Below are 23386 nucleotides of genomic sequence, written 5' to 3'. Positions count from 1 at the left end.
AGGTAATGTGTTTTACACGGTGAATTAATTCTGCTTTGCTTGACAAGTAGGCCTACTATGCTAGGCATACCAAGTCTAAAAATAGTCAAAATTTACTAGAAGATGCTTTCTACCATTCTTAAACTTTCTAGCAACTATGCTGTATTTGATTCAGGGAAAGGCAAACCAAACCAAACTGCAGAAATATCCTTATACAAACAACTTATCAGTTTAACTGACACACTGTATGTAACTGTATGTCCTGCTGAAGCACAATAGGGATAGAATATTTGTGACTATATAAGCTACTAACCTTCCTACTTAAAAGAAAAATCCATACTACCTTTAAACTGACCATCCAGAGTTACTATAGTAGTGTCAGGACAGCATGGCTGTTACAAACGTTGGCTCTAGATTGAAGACTGCCTGGGTTTAAAGTTTGGCTCCACTAGACTAGTTGCCTTACTCTTGACAAATTATTTAAGCTTTCTGTGCCCTAGTGTCCTCAATGATAAAATGAAGCTCATAACAACTAATTCACAAATTTGCCATGAGGAAGAAGTGAAAAAAATACATAAAACAGGAAGTTTTAAGATCAGACCTGTATACCAGAGGTACTTCAAAAGTATCATTTTCTTTTATAGCTATCAGTCCCATCAAAACACAGGATCTCTACCTTGCATAATCTATGACTGAAAATAACTCCATCAGATTGCCTACACCCACACCAACCAAAATTAAACATCATCATCAGAACACCTGCACCTGGAACAAACTAAACCATCAGCTCATAAATATGGGAGGCTGCGTTTTCAGTAAAATAAGTAAACAGTGAACATAGCTCTAAAAGGATATTTGTCTTATATTAATAAAACCATTCCTAAAACAAAGATCTCAAATCATTACAAAGTACCCTACACCTGGATGAAACCCTAACTCTTTATTTGTTCCTTCACAAAATTATGCATACTGAATTTTTTAAACAATTGGAATCACTGAAACCATAATCATTTTCTATGTGTGTATTGCTAGGTTTAGGGCAGGGACAAGTAAATAAGACCTACCTATAATACACCACAGAATCACCAATATGCGAAAACAATCGGCTGTTCTATTATATTTTTTAAGAACATTTCATGATAAACACAATGTAAGTAGATTTTATGATAAATGTCCTTAATAGTTATTCTGTGCAACACAGTTACACTAAAGTAGACCTCAGAAAAACATTTCAAATTACTGATCCTCGCTGTGTGTCCGCATAAAAATAAGAAATTACTGTGGATCATAAATGGGAGTGTGTACATTACCTGTCTTCTTGAAGTTAAAGGTGTTGATCCAAGTCCTGGACTGGAAATATCATCATACATACTTCTAACTGGTGGGGCTCCACTTTTATCTTTATGAGCTGGCACAACTGGTTGTGGTGGTGATCCACCTACAAAGCACAAAAAACAGCAGGTGAGAAAACAAGTCTTCCACCTTTCTGATAAGATTTTTTTGTCATTTACACATTTAAAAAAAAATGTTCATTTATACATTTTGAGAGAGCAAGAGAGAGTGCACAAGCAGGGGAGGGGCAGAGAGAGACAGAATCCCAAGCAGGCTCTGTGCTGTCAGCACAGGGCCCAATGCAGGGCTCAATCCCATGAACCACAAGATCAGAGCCTGAGCCACCCAGGTGCCCCTTTTTCATTTGTATCTTTAAAATATCAACTTAAACTCTTGTTTCCTAGGGCTTCTCAAACTTTAATACACTTAAGAGTCCATCTTGTTAAAATTCAGATTCTGATTCAGAACATGTGAGGTGGAGCCTGACACTAAATTTCTAACAAGCTTCCAGCTACGCCAAAGCTGGTGATTCATAGACTGTGTGTGAATAAAAAATTTCAGAATAAGAAAACAGAAATTTTAGTTTTTTGTAAACACATGTAGCTTTTGCTTTCTCTACAAATCCTTAACATTTCAATACAAAATCTGATCGCATTTCTCACTTGAAAGTAGGTAAACAGCTCCAGTTTATATACACTTGAATATAATCGCCTAATGTGGAATTTGTCAAAATTAAAGAGATCCCATTCATGTTCCTCATAATAGAAATATATTGAAATACATAATATATATATATAGGAAAAGAAACAACTTTGGGGACATGAGAAGGTCTTTAAAGGGGCACCTGGATGGCTCAGTCAGCTAACCATCCGACTATTGATTTCAGCTCAGGTCATGGTTCGTGAGTTCAAGCCCCAGGATGGGCTCTGCACTGATAGCAAGATGCATGCTTGGGATTCTTTCTCTCTCTCTCTCAAAAATTAATATTTAAAAAAAAAAAGATGCCTTTATAAATCAGAGAATCATCAATGCCAAATAGTGAAACAGACCTGAACCTGTTATGACTTAATGTCTAAGCTTAGATAGTACATCATAAGCTGTTTTGAGCATAGACTATAAAACAGAACTAATCTGAGCTTTAACCTCCTGCTCTGTCACTTACTAACAAGTAGGCTTGGGGCACCTGGGTGGCTCAGTCGGTTACACGTCCGACTTCGGCTCAGGCCATGATCTTGCGGTTCCTGAGTTCAACCCCGCATCGGGCTTTGTGCTGACAGCTCGGAGCCTGGAGCCTGCTTCAGATTGTGTCTCCCTCTCCCTCTCTACCCTTTGCCCGCTCACACTCTGTCTCTCTCTTTCTCTCTCAAAAACAAACATTTTAAAAAGTTAAGAAAAAAAAAAGTAGGCTTAAGGAAGTTCTTTATTGCATTTAGCTTCAGTTTCTCCTTTTGAAAAACAGGGATACTACTACCTAACCTTTAAGACTGATGAAAAATTGAAAGTAACATATAATATGCTTAGGGTATTGTCTGGCTTATAAGTACTCAATATATAGTAACTACAACAAAAACACATTTGAAATACATATTTGACCCTTGACAAACACAAGTATGAACTGCACATGTAGGTCCACCTATACACAGATTTTTACAGTGTAGTACTGTAAATGTATTTTCTTTTCCTTATGACTTTCTTAGTAACATTTTCTTTTTCTAGCTTACTTTGCTGTAAGAACAGTTTATAATACATACACAAAATGTTTATGTTATCAGTATATCAACTATATCATATATAGTTATATGTCAGTGTATCAACTATATCATATATAGTTATCAGCTATTTATGTTATTGGGAAGATTACCTTCCAGTCAAAAACAGGCTATTAGTTAAGTTTTGGGGGAGTCAAAATCATACTAGAATTTCCAAGTGTCCAGGGGGTCAGTACACCAAACCCCTGTGTTGTTCAAGGGTCAAATGTATAAAAAACAAAAACCTATCCAGAATAACAATAAGTCAATTATGAATATAATTTATATTGTCCCTGATCAATCTTAAAATAATAAACCACTTTAAACCAAATAATACCTTAAGAACAAAGTGAGAAGTTTTCCATTTAAACATCTATTAAAAAGATATCAGCTCACATTTGGAATCCAACCATTTCTGTAGCTAATTCTCACTACTCATAGTGAAAACCTCAAAGTTATCTCTCTTTTTTTTAATGTTTATTTATTTTTGAGCAAGAGAGAGACAGAGTGAGAGTGGGGGTGGGACAGAGAGGGAGACAGAGAATCTGAAGCAGGCTCCAGACCCTGAGCTGTCAGCAGAGTCCAACGTGGGTCGAACTCATAGACTGCAAGACCAAGACCTGAGCTAAAGCTGGACGCTTAACTGATTGAGCAATCCAGGCGCCCCCAAAGTTATCTTTTAAAATATTTCTTTGCTAAAGGAGTCTTGTAAGATATGTGTTGCATTTAGATAATATTTTGTGCTGATAACTGCAAATTCTGTGTAAAAAACTTCCCCATAGTTTGTAGAATAAATCTTTCCACTAAACATGCTGAGAATCTTAATTCACTATGACTAGAAGTAGAATTTATATCTACACATTTCAAATTACATTTCTTATACCACAATGGCAAGATCTCATTCTTTTTTATGGCTAACATTCCATCATTCCATTTTATTTATATACATATATATGTGTGTATATATATATATACATACATACATATGTATATATGTGTGTGTGTGTGTGTGTGTGTATATACACACATATATATCACATTTTCTTTATCCATTCATCTATCAAGGTCCTAGAGGGTGGTAAGTGAAGTCAGACAAAAAACAAAACAAACCAGACTCTTGAATACAGAGGGCTGGTGGCTGCCACAGGGAGGTAAGTGGGAAGATGGGCAAAATAGACAAGGGGCATTACGAGGTACAAACTTACAGTTATTTATTTATAAATAAGCCACAGAGATGAAAGTACAGCATAGGAAATACAGTCAACAATATTGTCATAACGTTGTATGGAGACAGATGGTGACTGACTATACTTGTCATGGTGAGCACTGGGTAATATACAGAACTGTCAAGTCAATATGCTGTACGCTGAAACTAATATAGCACTGTATGTTGATTACACTTCACTTAGTTTCTTTTGACTGAATATTTGCTATTATCACATTTAAGATGAACTATTTAAATGCATTAAGTTATTCAGTTGAAGGTAAATGATATTTCTTCCCCCACACTTTAACATCTCTGATATGGATGATTTATAAAAAACAGTATCTTGGCATTGTATCATATTTAGTGCTTTTCTTTCTTACTACTACTTAAAATAATGGTGAGTTTTACAATCAAGGGCATCTTAGATCGGATGAAATACAGTATACATAGTTTTAATGAGTGGTTCTTAGAATTACAGTAGCTTATACTACTTATACCTTTATTCCAAGAGTCTAAAAATAAAAAATAGAGGCATTGCTTATTTGTTTTAATTAATAAATGTGTTGATAAGGGTGAATGTTGCATCATTACTCTTTTTAAAATTCTAATACATGGTTTAATAGTACTAAGAAACCATTTCAAGCATTTACCCACCTGCAAGTAAAGGTGATCTCATTTCTATTACCCCCACTGAAGGGCCACTGACAGATCGAGGTTGTGGAGTCACTGGAGCTGGCAAATCTCCCATTAAAAATCCAGGTAAGAACTGGGCATTAACCCCTGGTTTTGGAGATGTGGGTGAACCTAGCATCATTGGTTCAGATCCTAAATTAATCAAAAAATAAAGTAAAACAAAGGACTTTAATGTTACAATATCTAACAAAAAGATGTAAGAAGCTAGCATAAAAAATTTTGAGACTTTAATCAAAACTTACATATTACAGAAGCAAAGTTGAGATTTTAAAAACCAACAAAAATTCTTTTTATAAAAATGTAAAAGTATTTTTATTAACAATACTAATCTTACAATTGTCCTAGTTCATTTTTTTTAAGTGTATTTATTTATTTTGAGAGAGAGAGCAGCGGGGGGGGGGGGGGGGGGCAGAAAGAGAGGAGAGAATCCTAGGCAAGCTCTGCACAGAGCCCAACACAGGGCTCGAATTCACAACTGTGAGATTATGACGCGAACTGCTCAATCAATTTAGCCATCCAGGTACCCCTGTTCCTGTTTATATTATTTCACAGATTTAAGAATCCACTTTTATTGGGATGCCTGGATGGCTCAGCTGGTTAAGCGGCCCACTCAATTTTGGCTCAAGTTCATGAGTTTGAGCCTCCCATCAGGCTCTGCGCTGACAGCAGGGAGTCAGCTTGGGTTTCTTTTCGTCTATCTGCCCCTCCCCTGCTCGTATTCGAACCCTCTCCCACTCTCTCTCAAAAATAAATAAATAAACATTTTTCAAAAAGAGAATTAACATTTAGTTTTAAATGGAAAATTTTTGTATTATCTTTAAAAAATTCTTAATGCATACAGAATAACTTCTTTCCACTTCTGGGTCAGCTTCTACCTATGCAACAACCAAAAACAAGGAAAGAGTGGGTGCACTAGTTACACGAAGTTTTAGCAAATCAAACACAACGGGTGTAGCTTGCTATATGTTCCATTTTTTTCTTTTCCATAAACAAGAACTATAAACCATTATTGCGATAAAAGTGTAATCATGCATACATTAGAGCACATAGAGCACACATGAAACAATAGTGATGATTAGAAACTAAGAAACATTGAAAGATTTGGAAACTTTATTTTTGGATCATTTTTAAAAATCATTTTAAAGTTAGGAATAATCAATAAAAATCTCCCTAACATAAAACCAATTTAAAGACAGTTGATACTTCACAATCATCAATTTAAAATTAATTTTCACAATTTACAGGATAGGTATTATTATTCCCATTATGAAGAAAAGGAAGCTATAACCTACTCTAATTTCAGAGCAAATTAGCACAGTATGAAAAAAAAATGGGCCCTAGACTCAGAGACCTGGGTTCGTATCTCTTGGCAAAATGGGCATAATCACAGCATCCACTCACAGAGCTTTGATTAGAATTACAGCAAATTAAGCACTTGACCCAGTATCTAATATCAGTAAGTGCTCAACCCTTATTATTCTAAGGGTATCCTAGGATAGCAAAAACTGAGTGCTTAAGTGTAAATGTAGAATTTGCAATTTCTACTTATTAAAATTTAAGTTTTCAACTATGTAACAAAACTGAACGTGATTCACTGCACTCAGAAAGGCCAAACGTTTGATGTATTATTTACATGGTTAACTATTCCTTAAGTTCTAAGCAGTCTCAAGAATTTGTTTCTTGCTATCCAAATGGTGTCAATTATTTATCCTTCCTCATTATAGTAGACTTAGGTATTAACAATGCCAATGCAAGTGTATAAAAGAGGAAAAAGGCAAAGTCAGGGGAAAAAAATGAAGCAAATACTGAAATAAGGTATGAAGAACCATAACTATATTGTAATTGTTTTAAAGCGCTGTTACTACGTTGCTAGTACATATTTCCAAAGAATATACACACCAAAAGCCTAAACAAAAGCAAATTCTGAAAAGATATTTAGAAACTTATAGTAGTAAATACAAAGTTTTAGGTACCACCAACTACCTCATTCTCCCATCCCCCCAAAGAGAAAAAAACATATATGGCATTGTAAGAAGAATTAAGAAAAGTTCTGATATATCTGTATATATATTGTGGTAACACTAAACACCAGAGTGAGGAGAGCACAGAGAGGTCTTAATCCGCCTGTCACTTATCACCCCTTAGGCTAAATTTCACTTAGAGAGCTAGAACAACCATCATGCAAGTCTTAAATTCGACTTCAGTCTGCACACCTAAAATCTATTAAATACTAGGTCTTAATTCAGCTAGCACTGTTTGCTGAAATAATCCTTGATTTTCATATAGCATTAGGTGCTGGAAAAATTATTTATTCTTCACCTGCAATATATGAACTTGAACAATTAATATCAGCAAATGTCAGATTTCTGATGAGGCAATAAACAGAGACGGGTTTATTCACATTTACAACCCCAAGAAATATGCACTCCAAAATGTTTTTGTTGAATAGAAAACTTTGGGACTGGAAATGATTTCCTGATCTCTAAAATAATACAAAACATAAATACCTAGACAAACATCTGTACTTAAGTTTAAAGGTAGCAGAATATCTGCACTGACGTTATGCATTTAGTTTTTTATGACTAATTCTAAAACAGTCCAAGTTAACTCCATTCCCAAAAGAAACATTTTGCACAAAGCATAGCAAGCACTATTACACCCTTCAAATGTAAAAAAAACAAAAACAAAAAACCTCGTTCTACAAATATCGCGCTTGCTTTCTTTTCCAAACTCAAAAGTTGTAACCTAATTTTCAAATGCGTCTCTGATAGCAATTTTCTGCTAAAAATTTTGACGGTTCTCACAAGTGCCGAAACTCAGCAAACAAAAAGGAAATCTACATCCTGTTAACTTGATAGATTTTTTTTTTTTGAACAACACTTTCAGCAAGGCTCTCCGTTAAACAATGGGAATGAATTTTTAAAAAACTCATTACGTAACTGATTAGAGAAAAAGACCTCCTACAAAGTCACTTCCCCAAGATAAAGGCGGGAAAATCGTACCAACTCCCGGCTTCCTATTAACGCCAGTATCTCCATGGCTACTATCGTTAAACGTCGCACAACCGTAGTTTCTACTAATAAGACTCCTTTTGCTAAGCCCAGGGCAGGTAGGAATCCAACAGAAACTAAAAGCCCAAGTGACCAAAGAACGGTGAGCTGTAACCACACTCCAGGTCACCGCCCACCCACGTGTACGCGGATCCGTTCCTTTACACCGACGCCTCCCCGGATCCAGGAACTCAGCACCGCGTCCTCGGCGCTCGGAGAGTTTCAGGTATGGGCAGAACGAATGCGGACCGCGTGTTGGGGGGCAAAACGGCTTAGTCACCACTGGACAGCCATTCCCACCCCCTACCCAGGCCCGCAACTTCCCGGAGCCGCCTTGCTGGCGGCAGGGTGATGACGCCCTGAGCAGGGGGACAACTGAAAACTTGTGGGTGAACCAGGGGCTCGTACCCGCGACTGAAACTAGCAAAGAGCCTGATGACTACTGGCTTTCAGTCTTGCTTGCTCCTAGTCGTACGGCGTGGATCGCAGCGCCAGCGAGGAAACGCAGTTTTTCACTCACCCAACGAGGGCGCCTGGGGTTCCACGGCAAAGGTTGCCATCGCAGCTGCAACCACACTTGGCCCCGGACCTTCCCGATTTTCAAAAATGGCGGAAACTCTCTCACGGGTAAGGGCGCGCTGCCTTATGAGGTTGCGTAACTTCCGGTCTTGCGCTGTACTTTTATTGTGGGCGCCGCAGCAGTCATTTTGGAATCGGGCAAACGTCTTTTCGCAGAGTCTGCGTTTTCGAGAAGAATTTCGCAGGAAATGGGATGAACTATGGTGAAAACGATGGTTCCGGCAATGGTTTTTGCTAACGCTGTGCGCCTCCTGAACTGTTGGTGCTTAAGTTTCATGGAAGCACATGTTCTTTTACTCACGGTTTCATAATTAGAGTGAGTTTACCCAGCACTCTGTCATCTGTCAGCTTTTCCAAGTAACACCTGAAAAAATTACCTTAACGAAGTAACGGTGCCGCTTTCCAGTGTTGATTTCAGGCTTGGTATATGAGTATATGAGTTGCGTTCTCAAAGTATATTTCCTACCATCTCTATGCCATTTTTTAAAAATGTTGTTATAAAGGCACAATTTTACATTAAGCGTAACGCATACATTGTTTTATATACTTACAAAAGATATTGAACAGCGTAGGCTAATAACACTGGAGAATCCTGTGTGCTCCTCACTGTCCCATCTCTTCCGTCCTCTTCCTACTTTGCTGCTTTTTTTTAGTCTTCAAATATAGGTTACGCATATTCACATTCTATACGTTGTTTTGTTCACTAACTTTATAAAAATGATATGCAGCATGTATATATTCTGAGATGCTCTCTGGTCCATAACAAACTCGTTATCCTCTAAATCCCCACCCATCTTCTCTCCCTCTTTCCTCTGGGATTTCCTGAAATCCCAAATCCAGCAAGAATGTTGTAATTTGAATGAGGCAATAACAATTCCAGCATTACTTAGTTTCTGGCAAGTTCCCAGAAATCAAACTTAAAACCAATTGACTTTTTTTTTTTTTTAACAGGTGTGTGGGTTGAATTGCATCCCTCAAAAAGGTATGTTCAAGGTCTAACCTCCAATACATATGTTACCTTATTTGGAAATAAGGTCCGTAGATGCAACCAAGTTCAGATGAAGTCATACTACATTACAACAAATTTGGCAGCTTAAACCAACACAAATTTATCTTGTATAGTCCTGAGGGCAGAAACTTGAAATGAGTCTTAAAGGGCCCAAAATCAAGGTATCAGTAAGACTGGTTTCTTCTGGAGGCTTCAGGGGAAAATCCATTTCCTCAGGCTTGTAGCTCCTTCCCCCTTCAAAGCTAGTGGTACAGCATCTTTTCTTTGTCTGGCACTGTTTCTCTCTGTTTCTGTCATCACATGAACTTCTGTAGTAAACTTTCCCTGTCCCTTCCTCTTATAAGGACATTTGTGATTATATTTAGGGCCCACTGAGATAATCCAGGATAATCTTCTCATTTCAATAGCCAACTCTGCTGAGTAAATCAATAGTCCTATCTGCAAAGCACCTTTTACTATGTAAGGTAACATTCATAGATTCCAGAGATTAGAGTGAAGATATCTTCAGGGGCTGTCATTCAGCCCAACATGCTCACGAAACCCCTTTTTAGAATGAAGATTCCAAGAAGGGTTTATAAATGAAGGATTTCTGAGTAATATAAATATTATATTATAATATGTATTATATTTATAAATATAAATTATGATCTGTCCAAACAAAAGAACATTATGCACCTGTTAAAAAGCATGAGCTATATTTGGTGTGTGTGTGTGTGTGTTGATGTAGAAAAGTCTTCATGATCAACATACTGAAAGTAGCAATTTGAAAAAATATATATGGCATCATTTTATTTTTTTAAAGTATATTTGTTTTTTTAACATTTATTCATTTATTTTGAGAGAGAGAGTGCACATGTACCCCCTAGGTGCCACTAAAAAGCATATTTGAATACATATGCAAAGGGGTGGGGAGGAATGCTTATTAAATAAAAGAAGTGGGGCACCTGTGTGGTTCTGTCAGTTGAGCATCTGACTCTTGGTTCCGGCTCAGGTCATGATCTCATGGTATGTGGGATGGAGCCCAGAGTTGGGCTCTGCACTGAGTGTGGGGCCTACTTGGGATTCTCTCTCTCCCACTCTCTCTGCCCCTCCCCCGCTCACACTCTTTCTCAAAATAAGTAATAAACTTTAAAAAAAAAAAAAAGAGAGAGAGAGAGAGAGAAGCCAGGAAGGAAGGAAGGAAGGAAAGGAGGAAGGAAGGAAGCTGGAAAACATTTGTGCCAAACTATTAACAGGGAAGATGGAGGAGGAAAGGCGTTTGTAGTTGGAGGGCTTAAGAAGGGCCTTTAGCTTATTCTATTTAACTAATGGTTGACTATAGATATTATTTACTGTTGTTATTGTTCTTCAAATTAAAAACTTGGTTTCTTTAAGAAAAAAATCATTTTCCTTTCTTCATTTGCATTTCAATATTCTACCTTTAAACTGGCTCTTTCCTTATCAATTTATAAAAATGCCCAGTTTGCCCTATCAAAAAACCTTCTCTAGACCTTGCTCCTTCTTCTGGATACCATGCACTAATTGCATTCACATTCTTCTCTTTTTTTTAAGATCTCAAAATAAGGGTCTACAGACTTCAGTAGACGATCTCTTTCCCTAAGTTCACCATCTTGTCTTTTAATTCATTACACACTTGCTCCTGGGTAAATCCTCTTCTGAAACCACTGACTGCAACTCCTTTTCTCCTAATTGCCAAGTGAAGGTCTGTCTCTATGACATCTGCAATATTCAACAGCTTTGACAATCTTTTCCTCAATTCAAGTGTTTTTCTTGTTTTGGTGATGCTACACTTCCTATTTCTCCTTATAACTTTCTACTCTTTCCCTAACTTTTCCATACCTGGTCCCATTTCATTCTAACCTGGACATGTTATTGTTAGTTAAAACTTGATCCTCTCTCGCTTCTCATCTATGCAAACAATTAATGCCCCACCACTCTCTAAAGCCAAATGCTACTTTTCTAGATGCTTGCTGAACAACCTACCAGTACATCAAACCTCAGAAACTCATCGTATCCCTAAAACCATTCCGTTTGTCCCTTTTTCTTTTAGAGTCTTAGAAACCCCAAATTAAAACCATTGCACATTAAAGCAGAATTTAAGGTCAAACAGACTTAAATTCAGAGCCCAACTTTTCCACTTAAATCCTATATTGCTTGGATTTCTATTAAATATCTCCAGATTTTATTGTCTGTAAAATAATAAAAAAAAAAATACGTTTAAAAGGGAGGTTATGCTTAATATAGGTCCCTGGTCCACTTTTCTTTTTCTGGCTTCCATCTTCCCTGCTATCAAACATTCAGATACCAAGTGTTATTTATTTATTTATTTTGCCTCCTCAATTCTTAAATTGTAGTCAGCACTTAACATTTCCTTGCCTTCCATCTCTCCCACCAAATCTAACATACCAATAGCCAATACTCTCATCTTTGTACATATTACCCAGATGTTCAAAAGCTCTCACTGATTTCCTATTCCCTACAGCAAACCTCCTTATCCTCAACTCCATAAGATTCACGTGTGCAGCACATACCAAACAATGATGTCCCTCATTACATAACATACATTCTCACCTGGGCAGAAAGGGAAAGGGGGGGTGGGGAAACCAGAATCACAGGGTGGAAGCCACTACAGACTGAATGTTTGTGTCCCCCAAAATTCATATGTTGAAGTTTTAACACCCAATATGATGCTTTTTGGAAGTGAGTCTTTGGAGTCTTATAAGAAACCTAACAAAGCTCTCTACCCCATCCTGTCTCAGCCTTGTGAGGATACAGTGACAAGACTGCCATCTGTGAACCATGACGCAGCCTCTCACCAGAGACCAAATCTGCTAATGCCTTGATCTCAGACTTCCCAGCCTCCAGAACTATGAGAAAGAAATGTCTGTTGTCTATAAGTCTTCCCATCTATGGTATTCTGTTATAACAGACCAAACAGACTGAGAGAGAAGAGTAGGAGTATCTCTTTTAGAGACTGCAATAGGCACCCTAAAGGGAATACACATTGTCACCCTAACTTCGCCTTAAAGTGTTGAAAACTCTGGCTTCAAAAATCAGGTCCCTTTATCCTCTGACCCTAAACTTCTCTAATCAATTCTCCCATTATTTTCCTTGGCAAACCTTCAACCTCTTGGGAAAGATAGTCACACTGTATTCCTTGATCACAGCAATCCCTCTGCTACCAACTCTTTCCCTTCACCCCAATTTACAAAGTCCTGTCCTTCCTACAAGTAGCAGCTCAAGCCTCTCTTCCATCATGAAGCCTGCCCCAGCTGTGCCAGCCCTCAGCCATCATTCAATTTCAGAATGTCTGATGCATTGTTTCTGGAACTCATTTGCTATAAACTACTTATTTTTTAAGTTTGTTTTTTTTTAAATTTATGTTGAGAGAGAGTCTGCGCATGCTAGGAAGGGTAAGAGCAGAGAGAGAGAAGAGAGAGAATCCCAAGCAGGCGATGTGGTGCTGGGTCTCATAAACCATGAGATCATGAACTGAGCCAAAATCGAGACTCGGACGCTTAACCGACTGAGCCACCCAGGCGCCCCTTAAGTTTTTTTCCTCAGCCCTAGTAGATGGATTTTCTTGGGGGTAGGGACCATAACTTTACTTTCTTTATTGTGTTTCCATCAATTTTCAGTAAATATATATTGGAAAAGTAAATGAGTGATATAATGAAAAAGTAAATGAATGAATGAGCTCTAAATAAATAAACTTAGAATAAAGATTATCTGACATTTTGATATAATTTTATATGTTTTCAGATTTTTTAAATTATAATTTTGGACATTAAGTCTATTATAAGTACTTCTATTTATATTATACAATGAAGTTTATAGTTCTAACTATCCTTTTTGATAAAATGAAATGATCATAACTTGCATTAACTTGAATGGGAAACTTGTGTGGCATGATTTACTTTAATTTAATTTAATTTAATTTTATTTTATTTATTGTTCATATTTTATTATTTATATATTATTTTATTTTTATTTTATCTTTATTTTTATTATCTTTAACAATATTCCATGTTCACCATATTCTGTACATGAATATTATTATCTTAATTGCAATACTTGTTTTCCTACTTTCCTTTCTGAACATATTAAATAAGATTTCACATAACATGGAACACCTACGGGGCACCTGGATGTCTCAGTCAGTTAAATGTCCAATTTTGGCTCAGGTCACGATCTCACGGTTCATGAGTTCAATCCCCATGTCAGGCTCTGTGCTGACAGCTCAGAACCTGGAGCCTGCTTCAGATTCTGTGTCTCCCTCTCTCTCTGCCTCTCCCCTGTTCATACTCTCTCATTCTCTCTCTCTCTCTCTTTCTCTCTCTCTTTCTCTCTCTCTCTCAAAAATAAATAAACATTAAAAAATTCTTTTTAAGGGGTGCCTGGGTGGCTCAGTCGCTTAAGCTTCTGACTTCTACTTAGATCATGATCTCATGGTTCGTGAGATCGAGCTCTGCATCAGGCTGTGTGCTGACAGCTTAGAGCCTGGAGCCTGCTTTGGATTCTGTGTCTCCCTCTCTCTCTCTGCCCTTCCCCCCACGCATGCTGTGTGTCTCTCTCTCAAAAATAAACATTAAAAAATAAATAAAAATAAAATTCTTTTTAAAAATAAAGTGGAACATCTATTCCCTGTTTCTATTCTGGACTCATGGTTCCCTGAAGTCTGCCCTCTGATGACATAAGATTTCATCAAAGTGCTATTTTTGTAGAAAGTGGATATTCAAACTTAGATGAGAAACCCTTTCTTTGAACAATGTATTGTGCAGATACTTATTACATACAACAGAACTGCTCTGGTTGGAAAAAAAGGGAAGAATGCAAGCCCCACTAACTCAGGGTTCTTGTGCCCTAAAGTGTCTATTGACTATCACACCTCCAAATGCCCTGAAACACTTGGATGGAGTACCTTGGGCTACAGAGAGCCCACTTGAAAATTAGCTCTGGGCTTTATATATATTTCAATTTTTTTCTAAAGCCAAAACAAATTTTTTAAAAGTCAGAAATATGTGAAATCTCAAAATTTATTTATGTTCAATATATTTGATATATTCACAGCCAAACTGCTTGTGTATATCATATATATAACTCAGTAGCTATTTGTAAATATTTATTAATTTGCAACATTTGTATATAAGTGTAAATTCGTTCTCCTAAAAGCCCACTCTCCATCTATTCTAAAAATAAACACAAATAATTTTTTTAAATTAAAGTGAAGAAAAAGATATCCACCTCTAGTCAAACTTTAAGAAAAAGACAGAGTTTGTCACCTTCAGAAAGAAAGCAAGGAGAGAAAGCATCTTATCACTCACGTTCTCATTATCTCAGACTTTGGCATTTGGTATAGCATGAGCTGCAAGTCACTTAGACTGTGATGTCATGTAAAGCACACAGAGGAACCATGACTTCATAGGGCCAAAGATAAATTATCTCCTAGAGACTTTTATAACGTTTAGGACATAGGGAACATGTTCAGAAAAATATAAATCCATTAATAACGATTTGCATTATCTGATTTCTACAAATATAATTACCAAAGCCATGTCTTTATAAATTAAAAATAAACTCTTACATTTGGAAGTGTATGAATTTTTGTAAACAACTGGCAGAAAGGGGGCAGCCAAATATCAAAGGAAACATCGGTTTAGCTGGTTCACCTGTTGCCTTTAAATCAATTAAAAAAATTTTTTTAATGTTTATTTATTTTTGACAGAGAGACAGCGCATGAGCGGGGGAGGGACAGAGAGAGAGGGAGACACAGAATCCGAGGCAGGCTCCAGGCTCTGAGCTGTCAGCACAGATCCTGACGTGGGGCTTGAACTCACGGAGTGTGAGATCATGACCTGAGCTGAAGTTGGATGCTCAACCGACTGAGCCACCCAGGTACCCCAGCCTTTAAATCAATTAAATAGTTCCTTTCATCTGTTGGAAGTGAAAAAGTAACCTCAAAATTTACATAACTTTGAGAGGAGGGATGAGTAGGTGCAATAGGACTTTTAGGGCAGTGAAACTACCCTGTATATAATACATAAATACACTACATAATAGTGGATACATGCTATTACAAATGTATTCAAACCCAGAGAATGTACAACACAAAGAGGAACCCTAGAACCCTAATATAAATGATAGATTTTGGATGATAATGATGTGTCAATGTAGTATCACCCATCATCACAAGTGTACCATTCTGGTGGGAGATGTTGATAATGGGGGAGGCTATATGTGGGGAGGGGGCAGGGGGCATATGGGAAACTTGTTGTAAAGTTAAAACTGCTCTAAAAAATAAGGTGTATATTTTTTTTAATGTGTATAACTTTCAGGTGTAATTTTATTTCCTGCTTTTATATTTGAACTGTCATATAGGTTTAATCAGATATTTGAAAGCCCTGTGGAAGTTTATAACAGGCAAAGTAGACAACTTTGAAAAAAAATAGGATTGATTTTAGAAAGGGCTTTGTCTAGGATTTGCCTTGAAATAATCTGTTGGGATGGGTGAGGGCAGGAGCAGGGAAGGAAAATAATGGCTAAGGGAATGCTTTAGACAAGAAAAGCCACGGGGTGATAATTACTGATGGGTAATTGATTATGCTATTCTTTATAATTTTGTGTATGTTTGACATTTTCCCTAATTCTTTTTTTTTAATTCAATAAGCCTAAATTCTAGGGTGTTCAAAGGTCATACATTTTACCCAGTTTATGTAAAAAAAAGAGCAAAATAATGGAAAAGTAAGTCTTTTCTTACTTGACAATGTCTTCATTTAGAGAAGCGGCAGCATTTTGTTTAAGACAGGAGCAAGCCTGATTTTAAATACTCCATAGTTATGTGACATTAAAATCTCCAAAAGTTAGCTTTTTAATCTGAATAGTTTAAATAATAGTAACTAATTCATATGTCATACATTGACTTATTCAGCTAGTGAATACATACATAAAATATATACACAATAACTGAAGTTTACACTAATGTTATCTGTCATTCAGTATATTACATAGCTTTTAATAAACTAATTTGGCTTCTTTCCCCATTAATTCACCAAAGAGCTCTTGCCAGGGTCACCAAAGATCTCTATGAAGCTAAATCCAGACGTTTTCAGTGCTCATCTTAAATAAATCTCAACAGCATCAGTTCACATTAAATACTCTTTGAAATTCTCCTTAGTTTCACTGACATTATACTCTCTTGGTTTTCCTTCTACCTCTGTGATCATATGGCTAAGTTTCGTTTCTTGATTCATCCTTCCCTAGCCAGCCTTTAAATGTTGTTCCCCAAGGCTCAATCTTACTCAAAACTCTTTCCTATGTGATGTCATCTGTGTCCATTACCCTCAGTGACTCTCAATTCATACCACCAAACCAGATCATTCTCTGAGGTCCAAATTTATATATTCAATTGCTTCTACAACATCTGCTCTTAGATATTTCAAAGGCACCCCAAAATCAAATATAAAAGCCCAAACTTAAAGTCTTTTCTGTAAAACATGAATATATTTATCTCAGAGAAAGATACCACCAGCTATCTAGCTGGGAAAGCCGAAAACCTTGGAATGGTCTTGAAAACCTCTTTCCAACACCAATCTGGTGCCAGGTCCTGTGAATTTTGCTTTTAAATACCTTGCAGATATATCCACTCCCTAATGTTTTTATTGCTATAGCCAAATCCCAGCTTTATCATCTGATACCTGGACTTAGCTTCTTGATTGCTCTTCCTTCTTCTTAATCCATTCTCCACAATGTAGTGAGAGTGGCCTTTTCTTTGTTTTTTTTTAACTTTTATTTATTTTTGAGACAGAGAGAGACAGAGCATGAACGGGGGAGGGTCAGAGAGAGGGAGACACAGAATCTGAAACAGGTTCCAGGCTCTGAGCTGTCAGCACAGAGCCCGACGCAGGGCTCGAACTCACGGACCACGAGATCATGACCTGAGCCGAAGTCGGCCGCTTAACCGACTGAGCCACCCAGGCGCCCCAAGAGAGTGACCTTTTGAAAAATAACTTTCTGAGCAAGTTGCTCTCCTGCTTAAAACCTTTCCATTGTTTCCACTGCTCTAAAAGAGCAGAATCCTAAAGCTGCCTGCAAGCCTTTACTTGACTGGCCTAACACCTCAGCCGCTTCTGACACCCATCTCATCTCCTCTTGTTCACTGCTCCAGCCACTCAGCCTTCTTTCCATTACTCTAATGTCCCATGCTTCTTCCCACTCCTGGGTCTTTATACATGTTCTTCCCTCAGTTCTGTAAGATCTCTGACACCCCACTCCCCTTAGTTGGTTAACATTTATTTCTCTTTTAGAACTGATCTCAAATTTCACTCAAAAGTTTGGAAAGCTTTCCTGTGTAACTAGACAAGATCACACTTTGAATTATACACTTCTATAAATTTTAGAATAATATCTATCCCCAACTAGATTGTAGACTCTATGAGGCCAGGTACTTGGGTTTTGTTGTTGTTGTTAACACTTTTTTAAATGTTTATTTTTTTTATTAAAAAACTTTTTTAATGTTTATTTTTGAGACAATGCGAGAGACAGAGTACAAGTAGGGGAGGGGCAGAGAGAGAAGGAGACACAGAATCTGAAGCAGGCTCCAGGCTCTGAGCTGTCAGCCCAGAGCCGGACGCGGGGTTCGAACTCATGAACTGTGAGATCATGACCTGAGCTGAAGTCGGACGCTTAACCAACTGAGCCACTCAAGCGCCCCAATGTTTATTTTTGAGAGAGAGAGAGAGAGAGAGAGATTGAGAGACACAGTGGAAGCAGGGGAGGGGCAGAGAGAGAGGGAGACCCAGAATCCAAAGCAGCTCCAGGCTCTGAGCTGTCAGCACAGAGCCCGACGTGGAGCTCGAACTCATTAACTGTGAAATCATGACCTGAGCTGAAGTTGGACGCTTAACTGACTGAGCCACCCAGACGCCCCTTGTTAACTTTTTTTTTTTAATGAAACTGTTTTTATTTTGAAATATTTGTAGATTCACAGAAAGTTGTAAAAAATAATGCAGAGAGATCCTATATCTGCTTTACCCAGTTTACCCCAATGGTCACATCTTGCCAAACTATAGTACAATGACACAAGCAGGATATTGAACATTGATACATCAAGACAGAAGACGTATCCAGTCCTACAAGGATCTGTCGTGTGGCCCTTTTACAACCACAGCCACTTCCCTCTGCTGCCACCAATTTCTTAATCTCTGGCAACCACTAATCTAATCTGTTCCCTGTTTCTATAATTTTGTCATTTCAAGAATGTTATATTAAAGAAATAACACAGTGTATAACATTGAGGGTTGGCTTTTCACCCAGCATAATTCTCTGGAGGTTCATCCAGGTCGTTGCAGGTATCAGTAGTTCATTCGGTTTTATTGCTTAGTAGTGTTCCGTGGTATGGATGCACTACCACCATGATATCATTAACCACTTACTCATTAAAGAACATCTAGGTTGTTTCCAGTTTGGGCTATTATAAGTAAAGCCGCTCTAAACATTCATGTACAGGTTTTTGTATTAATATACATCTTCATTTCTCTGAGGAAAATGACCAGGATTACCATTGCTAGGTCTTGTGGTAGTTGTATATGTAGCTTTTTAAGAAACTGCCAAACTTTTTCCGGAGTGGCTGTGCCATTTTACAGTCCCACCAGCAATATGTAAAGTGATCCAGTTTCTTCACATCCTGCCAAACTTTATGGTGTCACTATTTTTTGTTTTAACCATTTTGATAGGTCTGTAATGATACCTCATTGTGGTTCTAATTTGCACTTCCCTGATGGCTAATGATGTTGAACATCTTATCATGTGCTTATCTATCGTATGTATATCCTTTCAGTAAAATGTCTCCTCATGTCTTTTGTCCATTTTCTAATTTGACGGAGTTTTTACTATTGAGTTTTGAGAGTTCTTTAATATATTCTATATAACAAGTCTTTTGTTGGATATACGGTTTGCAAGTATTTTCTTCTACTCTGTAGCTTATCTTTTCATCCTTTAATAAGGTCTTTCACAGAGTAAAAATTTAAATCTTGATTAAGTCCAGTTTATAAATTTTTCCATTTATGGATCATGAGTTTGGTGTCAAGTCTAAGAACTTTTTGCCTAGTGCTAGATCCCAAAGAGTCTCTCCTATTCTATTCTAGAATTTTTATAATTTAACATTTAAAGTTAAAATTTGTGCTCCATTTAAAAAAAATTTTTGATGTTTATTTATTTTTGAGAGAGAAAGAGCATTAACGGGGGAGAGGCAGATAGAGAGAGAGAGAGAGAGAGAGAGGGACAGAATCCGAAGCAGACTCCAGGCTCTGAGCTGTAGGCACAGAGCCCAATGCAGGGCTCTAACTCACGAACTGTGAGATCATGACCTGAGCCGAAGTCTGACGCTTAACCGACTGAACCACCCAGGCACCTGTGTTGTCCATATTTTAATTATTTTTTGTTGAAGGTATTAGACTACAACAAAGTTCATTTTTTAAACTGTGGAAATCCAGATATCCAGTTACTCCAACACCATTTGTTGAAAAGGCTATCTTTCTTTCTTTGCTTTTATACTTTTGTCAAAAGTCAATTGAATTTGTTTATGTGGGTCTATTTCCAGGCTTCTCTCTTCTTTTTCCATTGATTAATGTGCCTGTCTCTCTGCCAACCACACAATCTTGATTACTGTAGCTATATAGTAAATCTTACAGCTATGTGATAAGTACTGCTATATAATAAGCACACGTTTTTCTTCCTTTTCAAAATTCCTATAGCTATTCTTGTTCCTTGCCTTTCTGTATACATTGTAGAATAATCTTATCTATATCTATAAACATTCTTGCTGAGATTTTGATAATAATTGCATTAAACCTGTATATCAACCTGGGAAAAATTGACATCTTCACTATGGTGAATCTTCCAATCCATGAACACAGTATATTTCTCCATTTATTTAGATCTTTGATTTCTTTTATCTGCATTCTGAGATTTGGGGCATATAAGTCCTATACATGTTTTGTTAGATTTATATCTCAGTATTTGTCCATCTGTCTTTCTCTCTCTCTCTGTTTTTTTGAATGATTATAAATGGTATTGCCTTTTTTTTTTTTTAAGTTTGTTTATTTATTATTTATTTTTTTTTGAGAGCGAGTGAGAGTGAGAGATAGCAGGGGAGGGAAAGGGGCTGAGAAAGAGGGAGACAGAAGATCCGAAACTGGTTCTGTGCTGACAGCAGACAGCCCAATGTGGGGCTTGAACTCAAAACCATGAGATCCCCAACTGAGCCACCAGGCGTCCCTGGTATTGCCTTTTAAATTTTGGTGACCAAGTGTTCATTGCAAGTATGTAGAAATTAAATTAATTTTAGATATTTATCTGGTACACTACAACCTTGCTGAACTCACTTGTTCCATTTTTTTTTTATAGATTCTTTGGGATTTCTATGTAGACAACAGTGCTGTCTACAAAACAGACTCTTTTATTTCTTCCTCTCTGATCCGTATACCTTTTAATTCCTTTTCTTGACTTATTGCACTGGCTAGAAATTGAACCAATATGATGAAGAAAAGCAGTGAGCATGCACATCCTTGCTGTATTCCCAATTTAAAAAAAAAAACAACAAAAAACATGCAGTCTTTCACCATGAATTATAATGTTAGCTATAGGTTTTTTGTAGTTCCTCTTTATCAAGCTGAGAAAGTTCTTCCTTTTTCTTATTTTTCTGGGAGGATGCTGAGTGGGTGTTGAAGTCTGTCAAATGCCTTTTTTACACTGATTGCTGTGATCATGGGACCTTTCTTCTTTGTCTGATAACATGGTGGATTATACTGGTTGACTTTCAAATGTTGAACCAGCTTTGCATATCTGAAATAAACCCCTCTCTGTCATGGTATACACTTCATTTTTTATATAGCTAAATTCTATTTGCTAATATTTTGTCAAGGAATTTCACATTTATATTTTAAGTGTGATATTGGCTGTAGTTTTCTTTTTATTTGATTCACACCTCTTGTGTTTTCTGGACAAAATTGTGTAGAAGTAGTGTTAATCCCTTTTAAACACTTGGTAGAATTCTCCAATGAAGTTTTATAAGAAAATCTGATCTTGGAGATTTATCTTTTTAGCAGCTCTTAAATTGCTAATTTAATTTACCTAATAGTTTATAGAGCTATTCAAATTATTTAATCCTGTTGGGTGAGTTGTAGTAGTGTGTACTTTTCAAGGAAATTGTCATTGTCTAAGTTGCCAAGTTTATATGTATAGAGTTGTTCATAGTACCTCTTTACTGTCCTTTTGATGTCCACAGTCTGATATTTTGTTTAATTGCTGTTATTGGTAATTTGTGTCTTCTCTCTTTTTTCTTTGTCAATCTTATAAAAGGTTTGTTAATTGTATTGGTCTTTTCAAAGAATTAACTCTTTGTCTCATTGATTGTCTCTATTGTTTTTCTGTTTTCAACTTCATTGATTTCTTTCATCCTTCTGTTTTCTTTGTATTTCTTTTGCTTTTCCTTTTCTAGGTTCTTTTTTATTTTTTTTATTTTTCTAGGTTCTTGAAGTAAAGGCTTAGATTATTAATTTGAGACCTGTCCTTTTTTCTAATGTATATATTTCATGTCTCCTATAAATTTCCCTTTCAGCACTGTTTTAGCTATGCCCCACACATTTTTCTATGATTATTTTTATTTTCATTCAGTTCAATGTTTGTTTTGTTTCTCTGAAATATTTGCCTTATTTACCCTATGGATTATTTTGAAGTATGCTGCTTAATTTCCAAGTGTTGGGAGATTTTCCTGGTGTCGCTCTATTAATGATTTGTAATATCATTCCAGTGTGGTCAAGAAATACATTCCAGGGGCACCTGGGTGGCTCAGTCAGTTAAACATCTGACTCTTGATTTGGGCTCAGGTCATGATCTCACTGTTAGTGGGATCAAGCCCCATTTTGGGCTCTGCACTGGCAGCATGGGGCCTGCTTGGGATTCTCTTTCCCTCTCTCTCTGCCCCTCTCCAACTCACATGCATGCTCAGTCTCTTTCAAAATAAATATATTAAGGGGAGCCTGGGTGGCTCAGTCGGTTAAGCTGCCGACTTCAGCTCAGGTCACGATCTCGCGGTCCGTGAGTTTGAGCCCCGCGTCAGGCTCTGTGCTGACAGCTCAGAGCCTGGAGCCTGTTTCAGATTCTGTGTCTCCCTCTCTCTGACCCTCCTCCGTTCATGCTCTGTCTCTCTCTGTCTCAAAAATAAATAAACGTTAAAAAAATTTTTTTTAAAAAAACCAAAATAAATATATTAACTTCAGAAAATACATTCTATATGATTTTACATTTGTTGAGGTTTGATTTATAGCCCAGGATATGGTCTATCTTGGCATATGTTGCATGGGCACCTGAAAAAAATGAATATCCTGCTGCAGTTGGGTGGAGAATTCTATAAATGTCAACTGGATCATGTTGGTTGATGATATTGAGTTCTTCTATATCCTTATTTATTTTTTGTACATTTGTCCTATCACTTGGTAAGAAAGGAATGAAGTTTCCAAGTATGATTGTAGAATTGTCTGTTTATTCTTTCAGTTCTATAAGTTTTTGCTTTGCATATTTTGCATCTGTATTGTACATACACAATTATGAATGCTAGGTCTTGTCAAACTGATTCATCAATAAAACTAAAAGGCAGCCTTTGGAACGGGAGAAGATATTTTCAAACAATATATCCAGAAAATGGTTAGTATCCAAATCTATAAATAACTTATGAAACTCAACACCCAAAAAAAACAAATAATCCAGTTAAGAAATGGGCAGAAGACATGAA

At 37.0% G+C, this 23386-nt stretch overlaps 1 protein-coding gene across 9 annotated transcripts in view; it reads right to left on the bottom strand.

Annotated features, from left to right (window-relative positions):
* NUP35 (nucleoporin 35) overlaps window positions 1-14899 on the bottom strand; it is a 58472-nt gene extending 43573 nt beyond the window's left edge. For 7 of the 9 annotated variants that reach the window (XR_008295470.1, XR_008295472.1, XR_008295471.1 and 4 more), the window contains exons 1-3: window positions 8530-8641; window positions 4921-5091; window positions 1290-1417 (exon numbers count right to left, since the gene is read on the bottom strand). Coding sequence is in view for 3 of the 9 variants with exons in the window: in XM_015086948.3 (XP_014942434.2) it covers window positions 1290-1417; window positions 4921-5091; window positions 8530-8569 (339 nt within the window). In the remaining 6 variants the exon portion in view is untranslated. Of the gene's footprint in view, window positions 1-1289; window positions 1418-4920; window positions 5092-7961; window positions 8095-8529; window positions 8642-14879 lie in introns of those variants that run through there. The other 2 variants (XM_053215413.1, XM_015086953.3) reach the window with 2 other exon arrangements.
* Window positions 14900-23386: the final 8487 nt, after the last annotated feature.

Source organism: Acinonyx jubatus, chromosome C1, assembly GCF_027475565.1.
Source record: "Acinonyx jubatus isolate Ajub_Pintada_27869175 chromosome C1, VMU_Ajub_asm_v1.0, whole genome shotgun sequence".
NCBI lineage: Eukaryota > Metazoa > Chordata > Mammalia > Carnivora > Felidae > Acinonyx > Acinonyx jubatus.
This window is presented reverse-complemented; position numbering and strand designations above follow the sequence as displayed.